This window comes from Carassius gibelio, chromosome B16 (genome assembly GCF_023724105.1).
Source record: "Carassius gibelio isolate Cgi1373 ecotype wild population from Czech Republic chromosome B16, carGib1.2-hapl.c, whole genome shotgun sequence".
Lineage (NCBI taxonomy): Eukaryota > Metazoa > Chordata > Actinopteri > Cypriniformes > Cyprinidae > Carassius > Carassius gibelio.
In genome coordinates this window covers 18,697,706-18,725,630 of record NC_068411.1, presented here as the reverse complement: position 1 = coordinate 18,725,630, position 27,925 = coordinate 18,697,706, and the positions used below count along the sequence as shown (strand labels likewise).

The following is a 27,925-nucleotide window of genomic DNA, read 5'->3' as shown; positions in this document are numbered from 1 at the left end:
CTGTCCATGTCCAGAAAGGTAATAAAAACATCATCAAAGGTCAGTTAGAATTTGTTGAAGCATCGAAAATACATTTTGGTCCAAAAATAGCAAAAACGCCGACTTTATTCAGCATTGTCTTCTCTTCCGTGTCTGTTGTGAGCGAGTTCTCGAGTCAAGAACCGGTTGCATCGGTTTTCGGATCACCAGTAGTGATGGGAAGTTTGTTTCTTTTCCGCGAACGAGTCAATTATTTGTTCATTATCTGGCTTGGCTCTGTGTTCATCTTTAGTTCTCTCTTCACAGCGGTTCAGTCAGTGTACTTTTTGAGTACATTAATTACTCAAGGATATTGGTTCGTTTTAACTCAGAGAGAGTGCCAGCCACATTAAAAATTTTACAGCTTTAACTAAAACCTAGTCTTATTGAAAAGCCATTTGATGGATAATAACAATCCCAGAGCACCTTCAAAGGCCAAAGAGAGATCAAAAGTCTGTATTTTCTATTTCATGCAGGGTCTACATGAGGGGGACCACAAAAGAACACACAAAGAAATAACTCCATAAACTATTTTGGAGATAATCGCAGCTGTGTGATGGTCCATTTATTTTCAAGGCCGACATTCCACTGAGATCAAAAATGCTAAGGGCATGCAAAGAATTTGGAATTTAGCTATTGATTGGTTCCATTTTATGGAGCTTGACTGATTTCTTTTGTTGGTTTGGAGAATATTGTGAGGCGAAGGACTGAGCACATGATCAGAATAGGCCATGGAAATGGCAAGAACTCCTTGTTAAGATGAGCATGAGGATGATGGACGATGAGTATTCCCTGAGTGGAAATCAGCCAATCACAGTGCACTGTAAACTGAATCAGCATCTCTACAGACTAAAAGAAATAAGTCAATTAAATGCAACATTATTTTAGAGTTCCCCAAAGACAATGTTAAATAAGCTGCTAATATAAGTGGCTTCCAATTTTCTAAGCCATTTTCTCATTTGTACTACCATTCATAATTTGGGGGACAGTAAGATTTTTTTTTTTTTCAAAGAAATTCATATTTATTTTAACAAAGCATGTTGTAAATTTATCATATATATATATATAAAAAATGTAAAACGAAGTCCAGCTGCTATGCCTGAACATACCGAATAGTACAATACAATGATACAATGACTTTGGATTTATAGACAATGTACTTCTTTCTTTCAATTGAAAGCACTAGTCTGAAAGCACTAGTCTATTGTGCTAACATTTGGTCTTGATAAAGACTTCACATTTTGACATTTATAAGAGTACCACAAGGCACCCAGACTTAAAGTCCCCGTGAAACGGAAGTTGCAAACGACTTTTCTCAAGTGTTGTGACGTATTTCCGAGAGAAACAGAATAATAAATGATGAAAATAGTGGGCGTGGCTTATTTTCCAACTAGCACCTGATTGGATCTAGATAAGTAGGTGTGTTCAATTGCATGAGACATGGTTCATTTCAACTCACCGTCGTCAAACTTTGTGAGGTACCAACGGTGTACACTAACGGGACAGTGTTATCTGTTAATGACAGATATTTCACAAACCCCATTTCGTTTTCTGTCCAATTTTTGAAGCATTCGCACGTGAAGTGCTTCGAGCACATCCGTGACCACTCTGTTATCCCTCCTTCCTCGAAATGTAAAAAAAATCGAGCCATCTGGACCGTAACGAGGGAATTTTAGGGAAAGGGAAAAGTGTTCTGTGAGTTCCACAACCAAAAATGCACCTCCTCGCCATCTCTCCTTTCACGCACTGTCAATGCTCGCAAACACACAGGCAGCCTGTCTACTGTTAGTTGGAGGGACGTGGTTACGGATAAAGCAGACACCCAATTCCTCAAGCCTACGTCATCAGTGAAGGTCCTCCAATGCAGAGGGGAGGGGGCATTTTCAGATTTTGATTAAAGATTATGAAGCCAAAATTTTTTTATGTGTGGATTGAGAGGAGAGTGGCTGGATTTGGGACACACCCTGAGGGTGTGCTGCTGTTCAGGTTGACCTACAACCCTTAACATACATAGATCGACATATATTTCAGGTCTATTCACTGCCAATATCTGCAAATAAATGCAAAAAAGTCCTCATTAAAAATAAAACTGAATTGATCAACTTTTGAAGCTATACTGGTTATCAGGTTTCATGGTTGGAACTCAGATGACATTGGTAATCATCAAATTAAAGAAATCCTTCATTTGTTATAGGGCTACACGATTATGACAAAAATCATAATTGTGGATTATTCCCTTGAAATTGTAATTGTGATTATTAATTACGATTATCACAATTGACATTAAATTATGTGTATACCATTGTTTGATGCAACTGCATGCCTTATTTTTATTTTAAAAAATATCAAGCTGAAAACACTAACTGAAATAATTTTTGTGCTTTTCTAATAGGATTAAGCCTCAAATGTCACCTATACATTATAAAAATTATAAAAAAAAATATTAACAAAATGAATGAAACTATGAATTATAAATGTTATATTAAAACTAAAATGAAAATAATGGGGAAAACCCTTAAGATAACATGTAGAAGGAAAACAATGCATTTTAAGGATGCAGAATAACATAAGTTGATTTTGAACGATTAAGTAATTGTGACATCCATACATGTAATTGTAATCGCAATTAGAAATTTAATTTAATTGTGCAGCCCTAATTTGTTATGCTGAAGTTCTGACAAACAAGTCTTTTTATAAATTCTTAGACATGTTCAGACTTCTACGGCATAACATTGCCTGACTATGACAGCCATGTTTATAAATCAATAATCAATATAAAACAATAATATTGTCTTGTGCGCCACAAGCTTCAGGTGTTTACAGGTCTTGTATTGAAAGAAGGAAATATTCACCTTTAAATATAATTGTGTAATTGTTCTAGTCCTCTAAATTGATTGGCCCAGAGGCGTTCCAAGAGTGCCGATATTCTGACACATTTTTCTATAATTTTCATTAGTTTATGTTCAGGCATTCTAGACCAGAGTGATGTGGAAGCAGATTTTACCTGAAGAAAAGGTTTTTGACGGTAGGAGCATCCGTGTTTTCTTTCACTTCATGATCGCTCGAAGTGGGTTTTCGTTCAGCAATAAGGAAATAAAAAACCGTGGAGTGAGCTAAACCGGAGTGATTACAGAACACTTTGATTGGGGGCGGCAAAGCCAGAATTGTATTTTGAGCAAGTAAACAAACGCAGAGTCGAGAACTTTTACGATAGTCTGGTGGCATTGTTTAGATTACATTCATACTATATAGAATTAACATTTTTAACGGTCACAAAGTATTTAAATTTAAGAAAAGTACCTACATAGAGTGTATGTGATTTTAGATGCAGCCATTGTTTTTGGTTTAGAACTCACTATCCTATCCTTGTCTTCTCTTCCGTGTCTGTTGTGAGAGAGTTCAAAACAAAGCAGTTTGTCATATCCGGTTCGTGAACGAATCATTCGTTGTAACCGGATCTTTTTGAACCAGTTCACCAAATCGAAATTAATCGTTTTAAATGGTTTGCGTCTCCAATACGCATAAATCCACAAATGACTTAAGCTGTTAACTTTTTTAATGTGGCTGACAGTCCCTCGGAGTTCAAACAAACCAATATACCGGAGTAATTCATTTACTCAAACAGTACACTGACTGAACTGCTGTGAAGAGAGAACTGAAGATGAACACCGAGCCTTAGTTGAAATTCTGAGGATCCTCGACATTGGAACAGTCCTTCGACGGCTGTCGATGACGTAGCATCCTCGAAATACTTTCTTCCGAGGATCCTTCCTTGACATTGAGAAACACCTCGTGTTCCGAAATTTAACGGAGGTGTTACAGGTTTGGAACCACATGACAATTTTAATATTTGGCTGAACTCACCCTTTAAGCACTCGATTGCAATGAGGAGCATTGATGTCAGTTTTAGTTAAATTAATAGCATACCATACAAATTCCGAAGTAACATTATAGCTTATACAGTACACAGATGTGCGTATTCTACATGTATTTACATAAACACACTTGTTAATTGTCTAGATAATTCAGTTCTTAAAAAGATGACGTGGTAATGTTCAGTTATTTTTTAAATTATTATTTATTTACAGTTTATCAAGTGAAGGAAATTATATTATCCATTTTATTTTATTAATCACTATATTTTAAGCAACTATATACATATTTTTGTTTTGTTGCTTTGTACTTTGAGAAACATTCAAGGAAAGATTTGAACTCTTAAGACACAGGCTTTCTGGCTGTTGCTTGGTGACAGAGCTTAATGTTTTGGGTTCTTTGGAAATGTTTTCATTGGCTGAGAAGAAACATACAATCAGTCAATTTTGTCCAAAACTGAAGTAAATGGATATTACTTGGATATACCTCAAATTCACAAATTTACGCTTTAAGTAGAAGGTGTGGTGTTAAAAAGAGGCATTCAGTAGTGAACTGACAACACGTAGAGTTACAAACAGACGAACTGTCAGTCAGAAAGTGAAAGACATTACATGGCGCGAGCTGCATAACAGGGACCAAAGGTTAAGTTCCTAACTGGTTCACCGACCTCAAATGGGAAATCATTTCTGGTAAACACTTGAACAGAGAGAGGGAGAGAAAGAAAGCTGGGGAACTCCTCGTGTGTTTATCTCCCAGGTTGTTTCATTTTCAGCGAAAGCTCCCAGAGTTCGAGGGAATCTGAGGATTGTGTGTGACAGGTTGAGCGGTCGCTGTAGGTGGGAAGTAAACATGAGCACGGGAGCACGAGCACCATCTGTTTACCGGGACAGGACCCAACAACGGGGAAATCCGGCCGGCCACACAGTGACAGGTTGTTAAAACCGAACTTTGCTGTTAAGCACTACATTTAAATCAATCAAGGTGACTTTTCTCTGACGAAAAGCTCCACTCACCGGTAACTCCACACTGACATCTGATCCGTCCAGCAGCAAGACTCTGCATGTGATGGCGTCTTTGCTGTTGCCCGCCGCGGGGATGTGGACCACGGCTCCACCGGTCACCACGATCGGCGCGTGAATCACCTGCTGCTGGTGCGCCTGAAGCACTGCGTTTCCGCCTCTGACGGTCCCATCCAGTTCATCTGACGTCCGAAAGCGTCGTTTCGACCGACGGCTAAACGTCCTGCGCAGAAAGCCCATCATCTTTCCCCGCGAGACAGCAAAATTAATCAACCAGGCAAAACGGCAACGATACCGGACCGATCAAGAGGAAGGCATCCAGCTGTTTCCCAGGCTTTCCGCGACGAAGAAAGGCGGCGTCTACTGGACTGAGCCGTTCAATGCAGTGGGGATAAGTCGGGATACGGCGACCTGTCACGAGCTCCGTTTCCTCGTGGCGTATGGGCTAGAAAACACGAGTGCAGCTGGCAAAAACAAGAGAGGATACTCCGGTCCTTTCACTCGGTCGAATAAATAATAATTGCGCTTTAACTGAACTTCTCGCGTTCGCCGGAATGACGGCGCGTTAGTTCCTTTCTGTTATTGACCGAAACTGATGTACCTCTCAGGTAAGTCAACCAGAGGAACTGGCCAGGCAACCTGTTCTGCGCAAGCGTTAAATCTCAGAGCAACACTCAAACTTTTTTCCCCTCTTCGAGTCAGTGTGCGCGAGGCAGCGCTACCTGCTGGTAAGACAAACAGTGGTCTATCTTCACGAGAGCTACCATCACTGAATTCCCCAGCAACGACTACAAATCAAACATCCTTCATACTGTGCGGTGCAAGTGCGGCAAGTCTGCTAGCAGGAAACGGTGTGCGCCAATCGTCAGCGTTTCACGCACGCTCATTCAAGTCACCCCCCCAATCATCCCCACCATGAATAATAGAAGAGACACCACGTGATAACAATTACACATTTTTATTATTTATTTATTAACAGAGGTGAATTTAATTATTCTAGTAGTGGTTTGGTTGGGCAATCTCACAAATAATCTACAGGTCACACTTTATCCTCAAAATCAAAAGGAAAAAATATATATATTTAAAGAATGTAGCTTGTTTATTTGTTTTTTTTAAAAGTAAGTTTACCATTATGATTTCTTGGCACAATTTTCCGAACATTTCAAGCTCATCTGGTCACCCCCCCCCCCACCTCCCCCAATTTGTATTATTGTGACATGAAAAACAAAAAGATATGATTTTTTAAGTAGGTTATTTATTCATCATGGCCTATAATTAAACTATATCAATTTTAAGTAAATAATTCTGTCATTTATTCTGCAATAAAAAAAAACGATTTCAAAGGGACTCGTGTAGTAATGCGAATTTGGGAGTAAAATGTGTTAACCAGTAATTGCTCTTAATATAATGTATTCCAAAAAAGAGAAAAACTTAAAATGTTCTAAACATGGATTTTTAGAACTACTTTTACATTTTTATTATATGCAAAAATATGAGTTACATAGTTTTTCCTCTTAAGTTTAGGGTGAAATGTGGCCTGAACATTTCTTGACAGATTTTGTGAGATTAACCTGAATATAGCACTTGGGGTGTGTGTGGGACAGAGAAAGTGAGAGTATGTGTGCTGTAGGGCCCTATAAGCTTATACGTGTCAAAGTGCTTTATGTTCTTCCTTGATCCGCACAGCTGTCAGGAGAGCCACAGCAAGAGAAGAGATTGTCCATCCATCTTTATCCAGACACGCCGTCTACTTCCTGCCCCTTTTTCATCCGTCTTTATTGACAGTCGGATCACAGCTTCTTCCTTCACTTGTGTGTTTTCGAACACTCCCCTCCAGTCCCTCTTTTCGAATCAACTGTTAGGTGTTGAGCTTTTTTTCGTTCTCTCTCTGTACACCCTCAGAATGGCCTCACACACAAAGGTGAACTGGCACTGAAAAACAAGCATGCACAGAGTGAATAATGTTGGCATATCCAACAAAATCAATCTAAGATATTACACCATTTGATCCAGTGGACGAATCTTTAAAAGCCATTTTAGCCATACATGGTGTGATGCTACATCTGAACCACCTTGACTGATCTCCTTTGACCCTTTCACATAGTTAATGTGAAAATGTCATTTTTGGGGTTTCTACTGCATAGGCAGACAAGTTTTGTTAAATGTCCATCTTTCCAACCCTTTTAATAAGTGTGTGACTCCTTTGAGTGAAGTGTAAAGGGTCACTGCTGTTGTATTTTATCTGAAGATATGTTCTAACTGAATATGTAGTAAAAGGTGAAGCATGTATTTTCTGCATCACATCAAAAGTGCAAAGTTTTTTTTTTAACCAGTCCAGCTGGGCTGAACAGAGTAGCATCAGCTCAACCAATCTATATGAGTTTAAGGCAAAACAATCAGTTTATCAACGGAGAGAATGTTTTAAGTTCTGAATCTCTGGTAGTGCAAAATGACATGTCTTTAACTTGTGTGTATTGTCTCTGTGTGTGTGGGTGTTCGTACCGATGTCTGAACCATCATGGCCCTCTGTTCTCTCATCAAGGTAATGATCTCTAGGGGATACACTGGCTTTTCCTTCTCCATCAGTGTCATGGCGGTCTCCATGGTGATCAACACACCCGTCCGCCCGATGCCAGCACTGCAGAAAAACATTCTGTTGGTTAAATGAGCACCTGATGACATCGGTGTGTCTGTGTGCTGGAAGTCCCCTCACCTGCAGTGGACCATGAGAGGCACAGACTCCTTTCTCATACTTCTCATTGACTGGACAAAATCCAGGAAGTCTGAGGAATCTTCTGGTACCCCATGATCTGGCCAGGCGACATACTGCAAATGAGTGATCGAGCGCTGCTGTCCTGACTGTATTAAAAAAAAAAAAAAAAAAAAAGGAGGGTGAGGCTGAGTGCAAGAGAATGCTTGAACGAGTACGTTTAAAAGCAGACAAGTCTAAGCATGCCTGTGTTTTGCCTTATGGAGATGGATATTTATATGAAATATTATTAGAATGAAAGCACTACATGTTTTTATATAATCAGTGTAACATCAATTACTGACATATGAGCACAAAAAGTTTGTATGCATGCATTTTCACATCAGTGTCTGCCTTTATAAATCCAGTATGTTCCTCACTTTTGACATAACATGAAATTCATGGAATTTAGGATAAAGTCAGATGTTACTTGGGCTTTATAAACGTGGCCCCAGGTTACTGTCATTCTTTAAAACATTTTCAACTGCATATTAGCTAAATACAATGACATTTCGAATTCCCTCTCAGTTCTATCATGATCTTATAAGTGGGTGCAAGACGACGAAGTGATCTTTAGGTGAGTCACAGTCTGAAGGCCAAAGTGGAAAAAATAATTCATTTATTGTGACAAATCGGGCAGAAAGGAATAATTGGTTCGCAAGCTGTGTGATATGAACACTCACACACTGGCATTTTTCCTGTACCCCCAATCATCCTTTTCCTCTCTCCTTTTCTTTATTTTTTCATCTGAGACACACACACACTCTATATAGACGATGAACGTGTGATGTAACCTCCGTCTGCTGTCCGTGCTGAGATTAACTCCCACCAACAGAGACAACAGATGGGTCTCCTTTCTCCAGCAATGATAGATTGTTTGTGAGTGTGTGAGCATGTACTGTGTATGCGCACGGTCCCGTGCTCTCGACCACAGTGGTACATGCCCTGTTTGCCATATTCACCATCGCACACAGATACTCCCACACATTAATGCTCTTTCACACACAAGAAGCTTTCACATTAACACACCTAAAGTCAAAATTCTGTTTTAAATGAAACTCCATCATAATGGGACTGACAGATCATGAGTAATTACAAACATTTACATAAGAAACAGAATTTTGCCAAAAATAAGACTAGAATCATAAACTGAGGGACCAAAATGGCTCGAGCATCTTGACCCTGCATACAGCTGTGCATAATTTCATGAAACATTTCTTTTTATTATTTAAAGCCCCCATGAAATGGCAAAAATGGTAAGAATAGTATAATATTGCAAATTAAAATATTCTATGAATCAAATGTTCTTACTATTTACTTGTATACATATGCTATATTCATGCTATTTCGTATTTACATTTTACTTGTATACTCTGTTTCTGCCATATCTAATATAAAAATAGTTAGTATTAGAATAGTTAATCTGCTTACTCGCATAGCTATATAATAATAGTATATTACTATTTACTCCTTGTCTCCTCTTACTATTTCTGCCATATATAGAGAAGCAAAGTTAATATATACTCTTACTATTTCTTCATATAGCTAAATATATAGTACCTATACAGGTTTTATTTTTGCGCTCCACCTCTGTCTCTCACTCACAGCCACCTAACGGTTGTAGGGGTGTGGTTACGGATATTCTGCCCAAACCATCAAACTGACATCATAAGAGAAGGAATGCCATTCCGGAGAGGAAGTAAATGTTCAGATTTTGATTAAAGATCACCATGAACATTTTTTTCAGTGGATTAATTTGCACGGATTAATTGTTTACCTCGAGAGTAGCAACGTGTGCTGACAAAATAAAATGTGCATTTTGATTTCATGAGGCTTTAAATCTAAACCGATCTTAAAATACTTGGCATCAAAAACTTGCAGACTTTGTAATCGTTAATAGTCACAGAGGAAAAACTGGTCATCATACACTATGGCTGACATTCACACTCTACCAGGAATGTTTTTAAGATAATTTTTTTGGCCTTTTATGCCTTTTTATTTAGATAGGACAGTATCTGTGATCTGTGATCAGTATCTGATTTTCTATGAAATGTGCAGACTAGCTCTGACTTTTGGCAACTAACAACAAGTTTTCCAGACTGTTAAATCAGGGGAAACCGTATAGTGTATTCCAGCCTTAAGAAAAGTAAAAGAGTTATTCTAGTATGTTGTCCCGAATTCATCCATAGATTATGAACAGCATACTGGCACACTGCACATAAGATTTTTCCCTTATAAAGATTAGTATAAAAATAACAAAATGCTAGTGTGCTATTCTGAATTCAATTAAGCCATAGTTAGTTGCTAGCTTTATTAAATTTAAATTTAATTAAAATTTATGCATTTAGCAGTTGCTTTTATCCAAAGCGACTTACAATGCATTCAGGCTAACAATTTTCTCCTATCATGTGTTCCCCGGGATTCGAACCCCCAACCATGCACTTGTTAACGCAATGCTCTACCACTTGAGCTACAGGAACACTATAACTTTATAACATACTAATCCATATATGGTATAAGAAAAGTTATATTCCAGTAATACTCCAAATTATGCCTTGATTTGTGGAAGAAATATTAAGTGTAGTGCATGGTTTTAATTTAGCCACAGTATAAGACTAACAGCATGCTGGTAGTCGTAGTAGCATTTGCTGAGCCGAATTCAGGCTAAGGGATATTAGGAGGAGAAACGTTCTCATTCTACATGTGTTTGGACAGAAATCTGTCTAGTGCCAGATAAGTCATCAAAATGTTTACTCCCATTCCCAGAGGAGAAAGACTATAAAGTTTAAAAGTGTATTTTGTCAAACCATGAGTACGCGAAGCCGCAAACTCATGTTTTAATTGCTATTGTCTACCTGTATACATAACTGTATACTCTGTGAGCGTTATGTGCTGCTTTAAGTGATTACACAAGCTCTTGTTTGTTTCTACTGCACCTGTGTTACCTGAGTATTTGTGAGTGTTATTTCTCGAGTAACGTATGCCAGGTTACACTCCTCTGAGTGACAGCACACCTGAAGATACCCATAATCCCTCACTTCTGGGGGATGCGGCCAGTATTGGTGGCACTTGGTCTGTGGAAATTTAAAAGAGATTACTGAGCATAGAAAAACATACACACATACACAATGGTGCTCCCTCTCTGTCTCTCCCTCCCTCCCTCCCTCACACACAGAGTTTATTAAATCATCCCTCTGGAAAAGAACGCAGAACGCTTGGTTACCAAGCAACAGTCAAGCTGAGCCGAAGTATACAGTACTCACAATAAGCTGTCCTTGGGGACCTGGAGGTGTGTGATGGGTATCGTCTGATTAGGTGTTCTGTGTGTGCTTGTTAATAAGAGTTTTTCTGGCGTATAAGTAGGTTCCTGTCTTGAGTATGTGTGTATAGTGTTCATGGTTATGAATGTTGCAGCACACTGTGTAACTTTTTGTGTTGTTCTAACTGTTTTCATATGTATGTGTTGAAGTACCCGTCCTCTCTCGGTCAGTGTGGTGAGCATGACAATAACACTGACGTTCTGCTCCCACACGCTCCTCCAGAAGTGTGTACAGGTGTGCGGCAGTGGACCCTGAGCTGCGATGTACCATAAAACACAACCTGCTGGCTCAGTCTGACAGACACACACACACACGCGGAGAAATCAGTGTCATCTAGAGCCATAAATTAAAACCATTCACAACTATAAAAATGAAATACTGAATAGAAACGAGGCAGACAGGTAGTGATCCATACCTTCACGTGACTGGCGTTGATGTAATCATCCCCCTCTTCTTGCAGTACCACTCTGGTGATGTCATCTGAAAGAGAAGTATGAACGAGCAGAGAATGAGGAACAGGGATTTGCTTTTTGAAGTTGTAATTGTTCTTTGAGCTCTCAACCCAACATAGCATACAGTTCTGGATGCTGATTGGTCAGTACCCAATAGTGTAACAGCAATACACACAATATCGTCACAGCAATGACAAAGCATATGTTCACCTAGCATTACATTCACACTTTATCATGCATTCCCTAGGAATCGAACCTATGACCTCACGGTTGCTAGTGCTACAGTACCCTACTGTCACTTTACAGCAGACCATCTACTAACCTCAGTGTACAAGTCATGTACTATATTTTCTAGCAAAAGGATTGTCTTCTAATAAAATATGTGAGTCTTTAATACAACTAGGGCTGGGTTTTGACCTATCCAATGACCTACTGCAATCTCAATTCAGTTTAATTTAGATACATTTTAATATCATTTTAAAATATAAACTTTTAAATGTTGACTGGTCATAAAAACATACTTTTATGATCACTACAGCAGACTGTCAAGACACATTTAAGAACATCAAAACATTTATTGTTTGGCATTTCATAACAAAACTGACCGACTGTCAATTTTCAGCATAAAAACAATCTTGTAATTTAAGAATCAATATAATTTGTCAATATTAAGATTGAATACAATATCATCATCCCAGCCCTAATAGTAAACATTTTTCAAGCAATAACACCATAAGTGTGCTATACTGTGAATATAGGCATAATAGGCCACAATTTATTCAATTTAGCATGTATACATTTTTTTCAGGAAAAGCAATAAAACTTACATGGTAATACATCTTTGTACCGATTCTTGTCCATATTCTCGGACTGTTTTGCACAACACATTGACATGCCTTCTTTCTTCCTGTACAACTTCTGTGAGTAGCAAAACACACATAAACATGCACGGATTACAATTATCAGCAGTGCACACACATGCCAACTGAGACATGCTGTAAAATATTCACATCCCCTAACCTCAAAGTGCAGAAGCAATGTGCCAGTGACCAATCCCCTCTCAAGACGGGTCATGGACTCCTCTAGCGTCTCTCCAGATGGCTGAGTGGACAATGGGGATATTTCACCTGGTAGAGTAAGACCCTCACCTAACTGTAGTGTGGGTTCGACTCGCAAAGAGACACCTGTAAACAAACCCTGTTTGTGGTTTCTGAATGTTCAAGCTACATGCACAAGACACATCAATGATCCAATTAAACCAATTAATTCCCCAAAAATCACATTTGCACATCAACAAAAAAATCATACCTTTGCGGCGCACAAGCAATGCAAGTTCCTTGCTGTGTGACTCTCGGCTTGCTTTGATGAACATGACTACCTGCTGATGTGTGTGTTCTGAAATGTCCCGCCCATTTATCAACAGCACCTGATCGCCCTCCATCAGCGGAGGCACACAGCAACTGGCCTGCAACACAGTCAATATTTGTACAAATGCAAAAACCAAGAACCCATTCACATTCAAATGCAGAAATGATTTTTATGGCTTACCGGAGATGCAGGGTTAACATGAGAGATGGCCAGGGGCATCTTCTGATCCACGCCTCCCTGAATATTAGCCAACAATATTCTGATACATGGTCTCCCACACAAAACTCTATCTGAATGCAATTAAAACAATGACTATAAATAAAAATATTGTGAACCAACTCACTTTAACATTGAAGCCAAACTTCCCTTCTTGGTCTGGGCTGATCCTCACAAGTAGCAGATCTCCATCAGCTGTCACACTCTGTATACACATAAACACAAAAATAGACCCTTTGAAGCAGGCAGGGCAGGAAGAGGACCAGAAAATGGAAGATTCTGAAGTCTAGCTACTAAATAATGACATATTAGCATATGTAGACATTTTTCACAACAGCAAACAATAAAAACAACAACGGAGTGCTTCGAAACGTGACCTCAGAATATTGTTGTTCTTTTGTCAGTAGACAGCTTCATTCTCAGCTGTTTTACACACTGATAGATTCTATTTAATCAAAAATGTCCTTGTTTCTTTAATGACAGTTGCATGAACTCAAGTTTGTGTTCTCCAGCATGATTACGCTCTTAAAATGTGCTTAATAGGTTCTTTACAGCTATGCCATAGAAGAGCCATTTTTGGTTTCCCCAAATAACCATTCAGTCAAAGGTTCTTTAAAGAACCATCTCTTTCTTACTTTTTTACAATCTAAAAAACCTTCTTTCGCTTTTGTGGAACAGAAAGGTTCTCCAGATGTTAAAGGTTCTTTATGGAACCATTTCAGACAAAAAAGGTTTTTAAGAGTGTAGAGAATTACCCAAAGAGCAACTTGTGCTTCAGTGGTAAAAATGTGACCTAGAACTACCACATTATCATACAAAATTGCTTAACATTTAGCTTTCCGAAATCCAAAAAAACTTGTAGTCTCAGATTTTGGACCCCACTGTAGTTTGAAAGTTTGTTCATTCCCTAGTGACTCATCTGCATGACTGTAGTATCAGTTTACTGCTTGGATTTGTCAGAATGGCAAACACTGGATATTCCCGGCTGGGAAGTCGTGGCCTAATGGTTAGAGGTTTGGACTCCCAATCGAAGGCTTGTGGGTTCTAGTCTCGGGCCGGACGGAATTGTGGGTGGGGGGAGTGCATGAACAGCTCTCTCTCCACCTTCAATACCATGACTTAGGTGCCCTTGAGCAAGGCATCGAACCCCCAACTGCTCCCCGGGCGCCGCAGCATAAATGGCTGCCCACTGCTCCGGGTGTGTGCTCACAGTGTGTGTGTTCACTGCTCTGTGTGTGTGCATTTCGGATGGGTTAAATGCAGAGCACAAATTCTGAGTATGGGTCACCATACTTGGCTGAATGTCACTTCACTTCACTTCACTTCACTTCATTATTTCTGACAGCTGACTGCCCCGATGCTGGATTCAGACATTTGGTTTAGGTCCTGTGCCTTTTGTTCTGTGCCAAACAGGGTTCATTAATGAACAAACATGCACACACACACACACACACACACACCGCGAACAAACACCCAGAGCAGTGAGCAACCAATGCTGCAGCGCCCGGGGAGCAGCTGGGGGTTCAGTGCTTTGCTCAATGGTCTCACCTCAGTCATGGTATTGTTGGAGAGCCCCAATCCCAAGAACATGTCTGGGATATTTAGTTAAAATTAAAAAATTAAGCCCACTTTAGGATCAAAAATTATATTTAGATTACAAATGTATTTATTTTTGCACCATAATATTTTTTATGGCCATTTTTTTACTTCTCTATGACCCTCCTTACAACTCCTGGAAAAATATAAAAACTTTGCTGCATTTCCACATAATCTAATATCGTTTTTAACTGCCCCATCTATCAATCACACCCAACCACACTGCACTGAAATGAACCACAGGGAACTTCTTCATTCCAACCACTCATTTTTGAAGCAATGATCCTTTGGAAAGATGTGCAAAGAAGCTTTGAAGTTCAGAAACTGTTGTGAAACACATTTCCCTTTATCTTGCATCATCAGCTTTCATGTACACTAACACTCACCTTATCCCAAATGTGCAAATCATCCTCTTCGGTGTTCATATCATCACTATGAGACCAACTACCACTCGTCCGCCCCTCCTCCTGAGGTTTCCTGCAGTGCAATCAGTTTTAATAAGTTACTTTGAGTGTACTATTGAATACATATGTATGGCTGTAAGATTGTGTGCATTTGCATATGTAGAGTAAATTTGCCTGTAAGTATAGAAGACATCTTCGCTCTCAGTCACATAGCTCATTTCATTGGTCAGGTTGTCGACAGACGATGGGCGTGGCTTACGGAAGTCATGACGTAAACGAGGACTCCGCCTAAAATGAAAGATATATTCACACTATTATAAACACTTTTCCTAATATTAAGCCTATAAGACTAAGACCTTGTTTAAAATGTATGAAAAGTTAAATGTATTCGAGTGTGTCTGAGCACTGTTACCAGTTTGGCGTGTTGGGTGGTGACCGTGAGGGTAGACTCTTTGTCTCTAATTGTTCCACTGAGATGGACCTCACCACAGGGTTCAACATTTTCTCACCAACCAGCTTTCGGTACAGTGGGATAGAGCTTTAACAAAAATATATGCAATTAAACTCACACTCATTTGGTGGAGGCAGCAATGAACGCTAATTAACTCAGTACAGCAATAAAGAACACAGTATATCTTAGAATGGCTCCGTCGTGACTCTGCCTGTGTACCTAAGTTTTGAAGCCGAGTGAGAGGGTTTTCTGTTGTAGAATGTATGGTGGTCCACGCAGGATTTCCATAGATTTTTACAGGCACGTGAACTTGGCATGGAGAGAGAAACCACATGGTGACCCAGCTCGCCCTGTACCACAAAAATATATGAGGGGAAAAAAGAACACAACACGAGTCTCACACAAAGATGTTGATTTTTCAGTATTCAACATCTTTAAGTGTCTCTGGCTTTTATATGGTAATTATTTTGCTTCTGTTTTGAAGGAAGAGCATGATTAATCATGCATATCTTACATGTTTCCGGCGTAGGTGGACAAAGAACCGTTTTCTTTTGAATGAAATCTTGATGATGTTAATCCTGAAAAAAAAAAAAAAGCAGCCATTCAAAAAGCAAAAGTACACCAGAATCAACATAAGAGATACTGTTTCCAGGGCTCTTAATTACACTAATAACAGTAATTATACTTTTCGACATCCATTGTAATGATAATCACAGCTCTGACAAACAGAGCCATAGCACTGTCAAACGTCATTCATAACAGCTGTAAACATCAATGGAAGATGCTTAAAAAGAGGGTGTTACAAAGAACATACATCAAGCATATATGTGAATTGGAAAGTAAAGTGAACCAAAAACATTCAAGAAAGAATCTGATTGGCCCAAAACTTACCAGGGGAAAAAACTGGAGCAAATTAAATGGCAAAACAAAGCCACGCCCCCAGATGTAATGCCCACCCAGAGGGCGGGGTTGTTAACATCCTATAAATAGGGATTTAAACAATTTAATTAAATAAATTATTAATCCAATTTAAAACAATATTAATAGTTATTCCTTAACATTCTGGTACAAATTGGAAAAACAGGATTTTCAACTTAAAGCATTATACCTGAGCATGATGTAGCTCCACTCCATACAGGTCTAATGTTCTCGCTGTATTCAAATAGCAAAGCTCAGCTTCACTTGGAGACAAACCTCTGAAACACATTCAGAACAAATATATAATTAATAACTGTACGTGTGTGTGTGTGTGTGTGTGTGTGAATGCATGTGCTGACATACTTGTGCTGTGGATGCAGCGACTCTACTTTCAGAAGGAACTCTTGGTCCTGCTCAGGAAGAAAATGAGTCTGACTGAGGTATCCTGATGGAGTTTCAGGGACATAGTCTCCAAGCTCAGCTGTCAATCAAAACAGGAGTATTAGAATGCTAGGTTTGAGAAACGGTGATTGTATGTGCTTAGTACAGTCATCTCCAATTTTGACAGTGCCATTAACCCCAGATATTTCCCGGAGAAGACTCATACTCCCTACAGGTAGATAGACACATCCTCTGCAATATCAATTTCTACAACTTACACTGAACAGAGTAAGAAGCCAGTACCACGGCTGAGCTTAAAGGACACTTTAATCTGCAATAAAAAAACAGCATGATATTGTTGAGTTGTGACTTTTTTAGTAATGTATTTGTCAGTATTAAATATTTGGTATTTAATTGTCAGGGTGCAAATGTCCATAGTGTATTATAATTCTTATACACAATAGTGTTTATCAGACCACACACAACCTAACTTCCTGAGCTTTAATCTCTAACCAGAATCACCGGTTATTCAAGTAATTCATAACCAGCATCCTGCATGTATTATAATGATGTGGGTTGCTGGTATCTTTAAATTCATAGAAACAATACAAAAAATTATAAAATAAATAATTCCAATTCCAAGAGGGCCCTAAAAAATAAATACATACTATGATACTATATCCAAAGTACACTTGTTATACTTAATAATTTATACAACTACCTTTTTCAAAAAAAAATTATAGTTTGCCTTATTCCCTATCGTAAATCATAATGTTATGATATCTAAATTCAGTTGTAGCATAAAAAAAATCCTAGTTTTATTTATAAATTGTATATGTTTCATATACCCTTTATTTATCGGTTATTAGCCTAACATTAAAAATGTATTTTGTCATTTGCATCAGTTAGAATTTGATATCACTTTCTCTTAAGACTAGATTAATTGCTGCTAAAATGCACCTTTACCATGGGAACAAGTGACCATTTAAAATAGAAAACAATTATTTTAAATTGTCAAAATATTTCACAATATTACTGTTTTTAATGCATTGTTATCAAATAACTGCAGCCTTGGTGAGCATAAGATGTCTTTAAAAAAATTTTTTAAAGCTTACCAACCCAAAACTTTTGAATGGTAGCATGGGTGCAAAACTACAAATATTTACCTCCCCTCACAAATGTCCTTCTTAATTTGCAAGAAATAAAAATGCCTGCAAAACAAAATAAGGTTTAAAAAAAACTCTCAATCAATTCCTATAAATAATATATATATTTCAATCTTATTTGCACATAAACAGCGATATGTACCTGGTCTGCTCGTGCTGGAGGGAGTTTGGGTCAGAGATGAAGAACCGCACTCTAAATATTAAAAAGAACGGAGCGGAACCTGGGAGAGAGAGAGAGAGAGCAAAAGGACACAGTCAGAGGAAACTGTGGTTTTGGCAATTCGCCAGAAATCTAAAGCAATTTATTAAACCATAATTTAAAGTAAAAAAACAGGTAGGCAGTGAAGTGCGAGCTGCAATCACCGTCTGTGCCTTATTGCATGCACCTCACGTCTGATGACTCAAATAAGTTGATTAATTAAATCAGCCACCTCCAATTCTCATGAGAAGACAAACATGTGTCTCCGGATGTGCTTTTAAAGGAAACTAAATTCTTTGTACTCCTATGACATAACTCAAATTACACACTCATTAAACATGTGCAGTCTGTGCCTGCATGGAGTCTGATTCCACAGAACTTCTGAAGAAAGGCCTGCAGATTTCCACAGAATTCAAACAGCATTCTGTATATCCATTCTTTGTGTTTATCATAACTGCATTTCTTTAAAAATTTTTGTTATAGCTGACCAATATTAAAGTGCAATATTATTTTGTCCAAATAAATAAATAAATAAAAATAATTGATTTAAAAATGAATCATCTTAAATGCTGCGACTTTAAGTGAACATTAAATGAGGGAAAAGGGAATCTAAATGGAAAAAAAGTTAGGAAAGTGCATGCAAAATTAAATAACCTGATTTAATCTGATTTTCCACCACAAATGTAAAAAATAATATACTGACTCCAGGTGGGCCTGTGTGGGCCTGTGTGTGTGTGTGTGTGTGTGTTTGTGTGTGTGTGTGGTTTCTCTCTCACCCTTCAGCTGTTTCTTAAAGGGCTTGTTAGGGTCCAGCCACCTCTGAAATGACAGATTTAATCAGTTCAACTACTGAAACCATCATGTTTCTTAAGTCAGGGCATTACTTTTCTCTGTTTCTGGGTCATAGCGATAAACACTTGCTCTCTTGCAGCCACACATTCATTTACCGGAGAGCTGGATGTGTCCTCGCTGATCTGCAGGCTGAAGTACTGTTTTTCCACTATGTTGAGGTGTTCACAGGCCAAGTCGAACAGCAGATGACCAGCATCATGTTTCTGCAAGGCAATGACACATACTGTCCCATTGAGAACTGTAACGGTTAACCAAACCTATATTTACAGTATGAAGGGACCATAATCTACAGGGGTTAACATAGACAAACATAACAAAAGAACACATCACAAATGTTAATATTATTACAGCTGTGTCCTATTTTAATATATTTAAAAATGTAATTTATTTCTGTGATGACAAAACTGAATTTTCAGCAGTCATTACTCCACTCTTTAGTGTCACATGATCCTTCAGAAATCATATCAATCATGATTTGATGATCAAGAAACAATAGCCATGTTTCCATCCACCTACTGTATTTCCATGTTAATTTTGGATTATCGCATAAAAAAACTACAGGATGGAAAAATGCGAATAAAAACCTTATGCGCGCAACTGAGTAGGACAAACATTTTTCAGATAAGAAAACATTTGCATAAACTACATTGGAAACACATTTACTAAATAAATTCCACCGTGGGCATTGAAAAAGTCATGTGACTTTGCGCTGTGAGATAACTTGATCTCGTTCACAGCATCTGTATGTGGTTTTGGTCGTTCTGAAATGCCTGATCAAAGTCTGTCATCAAAGTATTTCTGTATAAATACTGTCTCACATGACTGCGTTCCTAAACAGAAGGCATCCACCTCTAAAAGCAATCAATGCATTTATTGTGTTACGTCTGCTTTCTCTGAAGCGCAAGTAATTTATTACTTATGAAAATTATTATATTCAGTGGCTTCACCTAGTTTTCTTAGTGATATTTAGTGCCGGTTTATCAAGAAGTGACTATTTCATTCTCATTGACTCGTTGGATGGAAACGGTGCTTCGCAAATGTTTTATGTGATATTCCAGTTTTGAGCACAAGTTAAATTCACATCTTCGGATGGAAACATATCTAATGTTGAAAATGGCTGTGCTGCTTAATATTCTTGTGAAAACTGTGATACATTGTAAAAAGAACAAGTTATTTGAAATAGATTTTTTTTAGATATAATTATTTTTGTAATATTGTAAAGGTTTATGGTCACTTTTGTTCAATTTAATGCTTTCCTGGCTGAATAAAAGATAGAAAATGATTTTATGATAGTGGTACTCATGCTTAAATGATGATAACATTTGTTTAGCATTTATTAAATTAATATTAAATTAATATATGGAACTTAATTAGCAGAGAGATAAACTATTTTATTATCCAGTCAATGTTATCAGTCACTGTCAATAATCACGAGTCAATTACATGAATCAACATTTTAATACCCATTTAATATTTTTTAACTCACTATACTTTTGTCAAGCAGAGCCCTCAGGCCCACTGCCCTCATTTCTATCATCTAGCATAAGACCATATTTCCTGTTGACTTCATGACTGTTTCTGCCTGACAACGTGCCTGTGTGTGTGTGTGTGTGTGTGTGTGAGGGTGGGTGGCTGTCCTTCAGAATATGAAGCCAAGGTTGCAGGAGTGCAGTATGGAACATGAGAAGAGAAGCACTAGTGTAATATCCATCTCCACCCTCGGACTGCCAATAAAGGCAAGCTCATGAACACATGCACATCACTTCTCTCTCTCTAGGCCTTTAATAGTCATATTCGCTCACCCTACAATCCAAAGAAATCTGTATATACATTTATACTCACATTAACAGTAAAATTTTGGGTTGTGCCATCAGGGAAGAGCACTACACAGAGTAGGCCGGAGCGCGGCATGTGTGTATGTTTGAATAGATCGGCGCGTCCAAGAGCAGTGATCTTGTTTCCAAGCACGCACCATGGAGATGTCATCTCCGAACCCTGTCACATATGCACAGCTGCCAAAACAAGAAATCAGACAGGTTAAACGCAAGCACTTGTTCCAAACGAGAAGGTGACGATGACGAAGAATATGACTATCTGTAATAAAATAACGTGTCACTTGTGCAGAACTTCTGTACATGCCATTCCAGTGTTTTGAAACAAATGTATGCAGTACATTCTCGTACTGTGTGCAACAGACATTTAAAAAACATGTTGTGAATTGTATCCGATGACGAGGCCTTAGCAAATCCCTTGTAACTGTAATTATTCATTCTGTACACAGAACGTTCCACCCCGAATGATGGATGGACAGGTCAGCACAGATACCGTGCCTACGACAAGCTCACCGAAATTAATGAAAATGTAAAAAACACATATCACATAAATAGTGATTTTAGTAACAGTCAGCCTGTTTTTAAGATCATACTGATTGTGGGAGGCACTTTAACTTTTCATATCATCAAAATGGCGCTTCATGCTATGAGGTCATCAAGATGCAGTATCAAAACCGTCAGTTTATGAGCATTTTGGTTTCAGTAACTCTCTCTTACTCATCCTCATAGACATTACACACTCAGTCACACTCTCTAGGTCTAAACATGTTCTCGCATTTTTTTTCACACTCTTCTTTTCTCCTCCCAGCACAGTCCAGGAATGTGGACTGTTTTACAACCCATAGAGACACGAAAGAGCGAGAAAGAGTTTCACAGTCAGAGAAACACTTTCTCCTTTAAACCATCTCAAAAGAGTGAAATATAGTGAACATTTCTTTCCTTAATGTTCTACACTGTCAAAGAGTGATCAAATGCAGATGTTATGGGGGAGGACATTCATGCATCTGTCACAGCCAAATTTCTATTGAAAGCAGCTTTGATCTTCAAACACACTCGGTACAACAGTGACTTAAAGTTCATTAATGTTCTGAGGAAAAGTGTATTTTATTTTGTATGTTGCATATTTTATGTTATTCTGTCTTGTCAATGTGTTCTATGTACATACTTTATATAGTTCAGAGACAAATCTATACTTTCATTTGTAAAAACAATACATTAAGTAACGTTTTAATACTATACTTAAAAACAGTTTTTGGTTTGGTTGACATTTAATTTTTATAATTAGCTATACTCAAAAAAAGCTAGCTTCAAGTTTCTTTAGCTAGCCAAGTTAAGGTTGATCAGTGCCTGCTTAAGATTTAGTGTAAAGATATGATGCAGCATAAAAGCCTAAATTATGCCTGCTCTGACCCACCTTCACCCCTAGGATCACAATATACAGCTGTAATTGTTGTGTAAATGCACCTCTGATTAGTATTAAACAGTCTGGGTTTGAAGACACTTAAATGCCACTTCAGAAGCGCTTCTATGCCACCCTTGAGATGTATTTAAAGGGTTAGGTCACCGAAAATTATGTCATTAATAACTCACCCTCATGTCGTTCCAAACCGGTAAGACCTCCGTTCATCTTTGGAACACAGTTTAAGATATTTTAGATTTAGTCCGAGACCTCTCAGTCCCTCCATTGAAGCTGTGTGTACAGTATACTGTCCATGTCCAGAAAGGTAAGAAAAACATCTTCAAAGTAGTCCATGTGACATCAGAGGGTCAGTTAGAATATTTTGAAGCAGCAAAATCTACGACTTTATTCAGTATTGTCTACTCTTTTGTGTCTTCTGAGAGAATTCAAAACACTGCAGTTTAGTGATATCCGGTTTGCGAACGAATCATTCGATGTAACCGGATCTTCTTGAACCAGTTCACCAAATCGAACTGAATCATTTTAAACGGTTTGCGTGTCCAATACGCATTAATCCACAAATGACTTAGGCTTTTTTAATGTGGCTGACGCTCCCTCTGAGTTAAAACAAACCAATATCCCGGAGTAATGCATGCACTCAAACAGTACACTGACTGAACTGATGTGAAGATGAACACCGAGCAGAGCCAGATAATGAACAAAACACTGACTCGTTCTCGAGTCAAGAACCGGTTGCATCGGTTTTCGGATCACCAGTAGTTCTTTCGGACAGTTCGATTCAATAAACCGGTTGAAGAAAACAGTTCACCAGTTCTTTTGCGCTCGACCTAATGGCTTCATTTGCGTTTATTGCCCTTGATTCAAGCCTTCGGTTTACCCGCGCTCATAACACTAGCACAGAATCAGTTCAGAATCAATCACCAAAAAAAACAGTTCAGTTAAGATTCTCTGTGTGTCGGTCTGCTTCACGCTGAATCACACATGCGCAGTATCATCAGCTCCTCGGTTCACGAATCGGATGCGTTTGACAGAAACGGTTCTTTACTCGAGATCAAGTCATTATCTAGCTCGGCTCGGTGTTCATCTTCTGTTCTCTCTTCACAGCAGTTCAGTCAGTGTACTGTTTGAGTAAATGAATTACTCCGGGATATTGGTTTGTTTTAACTCAGAGGGAATGTCAGCCACATTAAAAAAGTTAACAGCTTAAGTCATTTGTGGATTAATGTGTATTGGAGACGTGAACCGTTTTTAACCGATTCAGTTCGATTTGGGAAACTGGTTCAAGAAGATCCAGTTACATTAAAATATTAGTTCGCGAACCGCATATCACTACAATGCAGAATTTTGAACTGTCTCACAACAGACACGGAAGAGAAGACAATTATGAATAAAGTATAGTTTTTGCTATTTTTGGACCAAAATGTATTTTCAATGCTTCAAAATATTCTAATTGTCCCTCTGATGTCACATGGACTACTCTGATGATGTTTTTCTTACCTTTCTGGAAATGGACAGAATACGGTACACACAGCTTCAATGGAGGGACAGAAAGTTCTCGGACTAAATCTAAAATACCTAAAACTGTGTTCCAAAGATGAACGGAGGTCTCACAGGTTTGGAACGACATGACGGTTATTAATGACATAATTTACATTTTTTTGGTGAACTAACCCTTTAAGGCATCTTGACATCAATAAGTCAGGGCTGCTCTTTACACTTCAGAAGCACTTCTGTGTCACAGTCAAAGTGTAAATTTGGCATTAGAGAATAAATGATGAGTGTATATACTGTATACGCAGTATGTTGATGCTTTTGCTGTATTGTATGCAAAACATTCATGTCAATAAATTACTGTGTAATTTGAGAAAGAGATAGAGAAAAAGTTAGATAGGAAGTGGATTTGATACAGGCATAATTACCATGTTATTTGGTACTAACATTATGATAATTCTTATTAAGAGTCTGCGGTTATTTCAAATGAAACATCATTAAATCACTCTTCAGACCTTACCTTACAGATCCTGGTCGCTCTCTGGGACTCTTCTGCAGTTCCACAAGTTGCAGCCAATCTCTAAAACTAGGGGAATTATGGTGACCTAACAGACGTTTAGCAGGTTTTGTCTCACTTTCTGACAAAATAAAACACACTTCAGAAGTCAAAAGTATATATCGTTACTTTTACTTACACGCTTGGGAACGGTTTGGCGAGCATTAAAAGTTAATGTTTACCAGTAGCTCAGTTGGAAAGCGCTACACGCTCGAGCTCACTTTTGAGAGGCGATATTGACGAGGTAGGAAGTGTAATTACTTCAGACCATACTTAAAAACAAAGGCCCTTCCGACTCTAAATACGGCAATGTAAAGAATTTGAAACACAATAGCAAGACTGGACATTTCAATGCGAGAAACAAGCAGCTCAAAATTTCTGTGTGAGACACGGGATTTTTCTGGGTGTGACGTTTTACGTTTCTGACTCAAGTCCACGGTGATCCGCTCGGTCTCCTGTTCTGTCAGATCCCAGAACCGAACTGTCACGAAACCGAACGAGCCAACGAACAGCCCTGCAGCTACATTCAGGCTCGAATAAATGTTTCGGACTAAACGGAACAAGAAGTGTCGGAGCTTATCGCGATATCTCCCAAGAAGAACCATCCAAGAGTGAAAAGATTTGTTGTTTTTAAAGCCAAATATACGTCATTTGCCATTTTCCTTCTCCAGCCCACAAATCTAGAGTCCAAACGGGACATTTCCATAGAATAGAAAAGCGTCAGAAAGTTACCTGCTTGAGGTGCTGTGAATGTTTCCGCGATGCTTTAAGTGCTTATAGTTCCCGTGATGCGAGACAACTTTCCATGTTAAGGCGATCGTGGTCGCAGGTGTCGGTAAACTTCCGGATTATGTTATTTTTTTCTCTCCGGTTTCCTTCGGGAGGGCAATCACGGCGTCACTGCGCTCAACATGAGATTTAAGATTTATCGTGGACGTAGCAAATGCAGTGTTATTATGTTTCCCTTCTTACTTATAGTGTGCTTGTAACACGTTTCACAAATTTCACGATGTGAATGTGATTGCCAACCCACGCAAACTTCCGAGTTTACACGAGCGTTGATTTTTAGGCGTGATTCGCAGCACGCGCGTGAACTCTCAGGAATTTCAACGTGTGCGCGCAGTCTCAGGTGCGTGTGCCCGCCGGTTAAGGGCGCTGCCTCCCCTGAGTCAGTACAGCATGCAAACTGGTCTGTCAGCCTAGGTAGGCTGGTTTTAAATGTTTTTGGGGGTCCTTCAGCTAGTTAGGCAGGGAGACCTGCTTGTCTAGAGTGACCATATTTTCGTTTTCCAAAAAGAGGACAGTGGATACTGGCAGTGCGGGGGGCTGGGGTGTGGTTAAAGTAATGCCGAAAGCGCCCAAAGTAGCGCAATTTCAAATATCAAAACTCAAAATATGTCATTTCTATATCTAATACAAACCCGATTCCAATAAAGTTGGGACACTGTACAAATTGTGAAAAACTAAATGCAATGATGTGGAAGTTTCATATTTCAATATTTAATTCAGAATACAGCATATTCAAGATAACATATCAAATGTTTAAACTGATAAAATTTATTATTTTAAGGGAAAAATAAGTTGATTTTAAATTTCATGGAATCAACACATCTCAAAAAAGTTGGGACAAGGCCATGTTTACCATTGTGTGGCATCCCCTCTTTTTTACAGTCTGCAAAAGTCTGGGGACTGAGGAGACAAGCTGCTCAAGTTGAAGAATAGGAATGTTGTCCCATTCTTGTCTAATGCAGGCTTCTAGTTGCTCAACTGTCTTAAGTTTTCTTTGTCGCATCTTCCTCTTTATGATGCACCAAATGTTTTCTATGGGTGAAAGATCTGGACTGCAGGCTGGCCATTTTAGTACCCGGATCCTTCTTTTACGCAGACATGATGTTGTAATTGATGCAGTATGTGGTCTGGCATTGTCATGTTGGAAAGTCTTCCCTGAAAGAGAACCACGTACCATTAGAGATGCAGGCTTCTTTACTGAGCGCTGATAACGACTTGGGTTTTCCTTTTCCTCTTTAGTCCTCCTTAGTAGTTGGATATGGCTTCTTTTTTTACCTATAGAGTTTTAACCAGCAACGGCGAATGGCACGGGGGATTGTGTTCACGTTTTCTGGAAGTATTCCTGAGCCCATGTTGTGATTTCCATTACAGCAGCATTCCTGTATGTGATGCAGTGCTGTCTAAGGGCCCGAAGATCACGGCATCCAGTATGGTTTTCCAGCCTTGAACTTTACGCACAGAGATTGTTCCAGATTCTCTGAATCTTTGGATGATATTACGCACTGTAAATGATGAAAACTTCAAACTCTTTGCTGTTTTTCTCTACGAAACTCCTTTGTGTTATTGCTCCACTATTTTTCGCCACAACATTGGGGGAATTGGTGATCCTCTGCCCATCTTGACTTCTGAGAGACACTGCCACTCTGAGAGGCTCTTTTTATATCCAATCATGTTGCCAATTGACCTAATAAGTTGCAAATTGGTCTTCCAGCTATTTCTTACATGTACATTAAACTTTTCCGGCCTCTTATTGCTACCTGTCCCAACTTTTTTGGAATGTGTAGCTCTCATGAAATCCAAAATGAGCCAATATTTGGCATGACATTTGAAAATGTCTCAGTTTCAACATTTGATACATTATCTATATTCTATTGTGAATAAAATATAAGTTTATGAGATTTGTAAATTATTCCATTCCTTTTTTGCTCACAATTTGTACAGTGTCCCAACTTTTTCGGAATCGGGTTTGTACTTTTGTTTTCCAAAAAGAGGACAGTGGGTGTGGGCGGTGCGGGGGGCTGGGGTGTGGTTGGTTGCTGGTTAAAGTAATGCTGAAAGTGCCCAAAGTAGTGCAATCTCACATATCAAAAGTCAATATATGTCATTTCCATACCTAATATACATATTTTACAGTCACTGTTAAAAATATTCCTACCGGTGGTCTATCTTCACAAAACAGTTATATCATAGGTAGAATGCAGAATGTTTCAATACAAGCATTTCAGTCAAATGTAATTTATGTAACATTTCTAAACCTTTAACCCACAGGGGAAAATCAAGCCATGTCAACAGTTTAAAACTAGGCCAATTCCAATGAGAAAAAAACAATAACCCTGCATCCAACACAAGCTTCAGGAGTCAGATTCGACTGATCACGGGGTTAAGTGGAGAGATGGCTGACAAACCATGCTGGAGGATGTACTGCTCAACAGATCCTGAACTCATTGACAAATATCTGATCTTCCTTTACACAGAGCACGCATGATCACAAAATTGATTACATTCTCCATATATTGATTCCCCCTGATGCGCGGAAATTATATATGCAATATTAGAATAGTTTGCGGAAGTGGGTGGGACTGGACAGTCTTCTTCAGGTTTTGAATACAAAAATTCACACTAATGGCGACTGTAGAAAGCAAAAGCCAGAAATCCTGGCCAGACACATTTTTCAAGGTCCAAAAACAGGACATGTCCGGGAAAAAGAGGACATCTAGTCACCCTATGCAAGACCATAATACGTTCAGAAAACAGGCAGATGAATCTCAGGGTTGTCATTTACTGTATTTAGTCATTTATCAGATGCTTTTATCCAAAGCGACTTATAGGCGTAAAAAAAAATATACATAAAAAAA

At 38.6% G+C, this 27,925-nt stretch overlaps 2 protein-coding genes across 4 annotated transcripts in view; both read right to left on the bottom strand.

Annotated features, from left to right (window-relative positions):
- Positions 1 to 5,814, bottom strand: part of LOC127974731 (band 4.1-like protein 4B) — a 28,246-nt gene extending 22,432 nt beyond the window's left edge. The window contains exon 1 of the mRNA XM_052578219.1: positions 4,905 to 5,814. Coding sequence (XP_052434179.1) covers positions 4,905 to 5,153 — 249 coding nt within the window. The 5' untranslated portion in view covers positions 5,154 to 5,814. The remainder of the gene's footprint in view (positions 1 to 4,904) is intronic.
- Positions 5,815 to 5,852: 38 nt separating this feature from the next.
- On the bottom strand, positions 5,853 to 25,449 carry ptpn3 (protein tyrosine phosphatase non-receptor type 3). 3 transcript variants are annotated; one of them, XM_052578212.1, is made up of 27 exons: positions 25,014 to 25,449; positions 24,246 to 24,330; positions 20,825 to 20,994; positions 19,078 to 19,185; positions 18,907 to 18,949; positions 18,074 to 18,152; positions 17,932 to 17,976; positions 17,044 to 17,096; positions 16,748 to 16,865; positions 16,575 to 16,662; positions 16,358 to 16,446; positions 15,981 to 16,044; positions 15,686 to 15,816; positions 15,428 to 15,553; positions 15,190 to 15,303; positions 14,998 to 15,088; positions 13,143 to 13,220; positions 12,980 to 13,036; positions 12,740 to 12,896; positions 12,452 to 12,615; positions 12,259 to 12,349; positions 11,395 to 11,459; positions 11,132 to 11,272; positions 10,605 to 10,733; positions 7,624 to 7,769; positions 7,413 to 7,548; positions 5,853 to 6,842 (listed from the first exon to the last, which is right to left on the bottom strand). In XM_052578212.1, the coding sequence occupies exons 3-27, from the start codon at positions 20,966 to 20,968 to the stop codon at positions 6,762 to 6,764; spliced, it is 2,538 nt and encodes an 845-aa protein (XP_052434172.1). In that variant the 5' UTR covers positions 20,969 to 20,994; positions 24,246 to 24,330; positions 25,014 to 25,449; the 3' UTR covers positions 5,853 to 6,761. The 3 variants fall into 3 exon arrangements, with proteins under 3 accessions (XP_052434172.1, XP_052434171.1, XP_052434170.1); XM_052578211.1 differs by lacking the exon at positions 25,014 to 25,449 and adding an exon at positions 24,421 to 24,975; XM_052578210.1 differs by lacking the exon at positions 24,246 to 24,330 and having other exon boundaries at positions 25,014 to 25,448.
- Positions 25,450 to 27,925: the final 2,476 nt, after the last annotated feature.

What these genes read in the sequence shown, in the direction of transcription:
- ptpn3 (XM_052578212.1), bottom strand. Translation starts at nt 20,968, where the DNA reads ATGACATCTCCATGGTGCGTGCTTGGAAACAAGATCACTGCTCTTGGA. An exon ending in CCACCCAACACGCCAAACTG is followed by an intron (nt 15,304 to 15,427) that starts GTAACAGTGCTC and finishes CTTTCATTTTAG; the next exon opens with GCGGAGTCCTCGTTTACGTC. An exon ending in GTACAAAGATGTATTACCAT is followed by an intron (nt 11,460 to 12,258) that starts GTAAGTTTTATT and finishes CTTCTCTTTCAG; the next exon opens with ATGACATCACCAGAGTGGTA.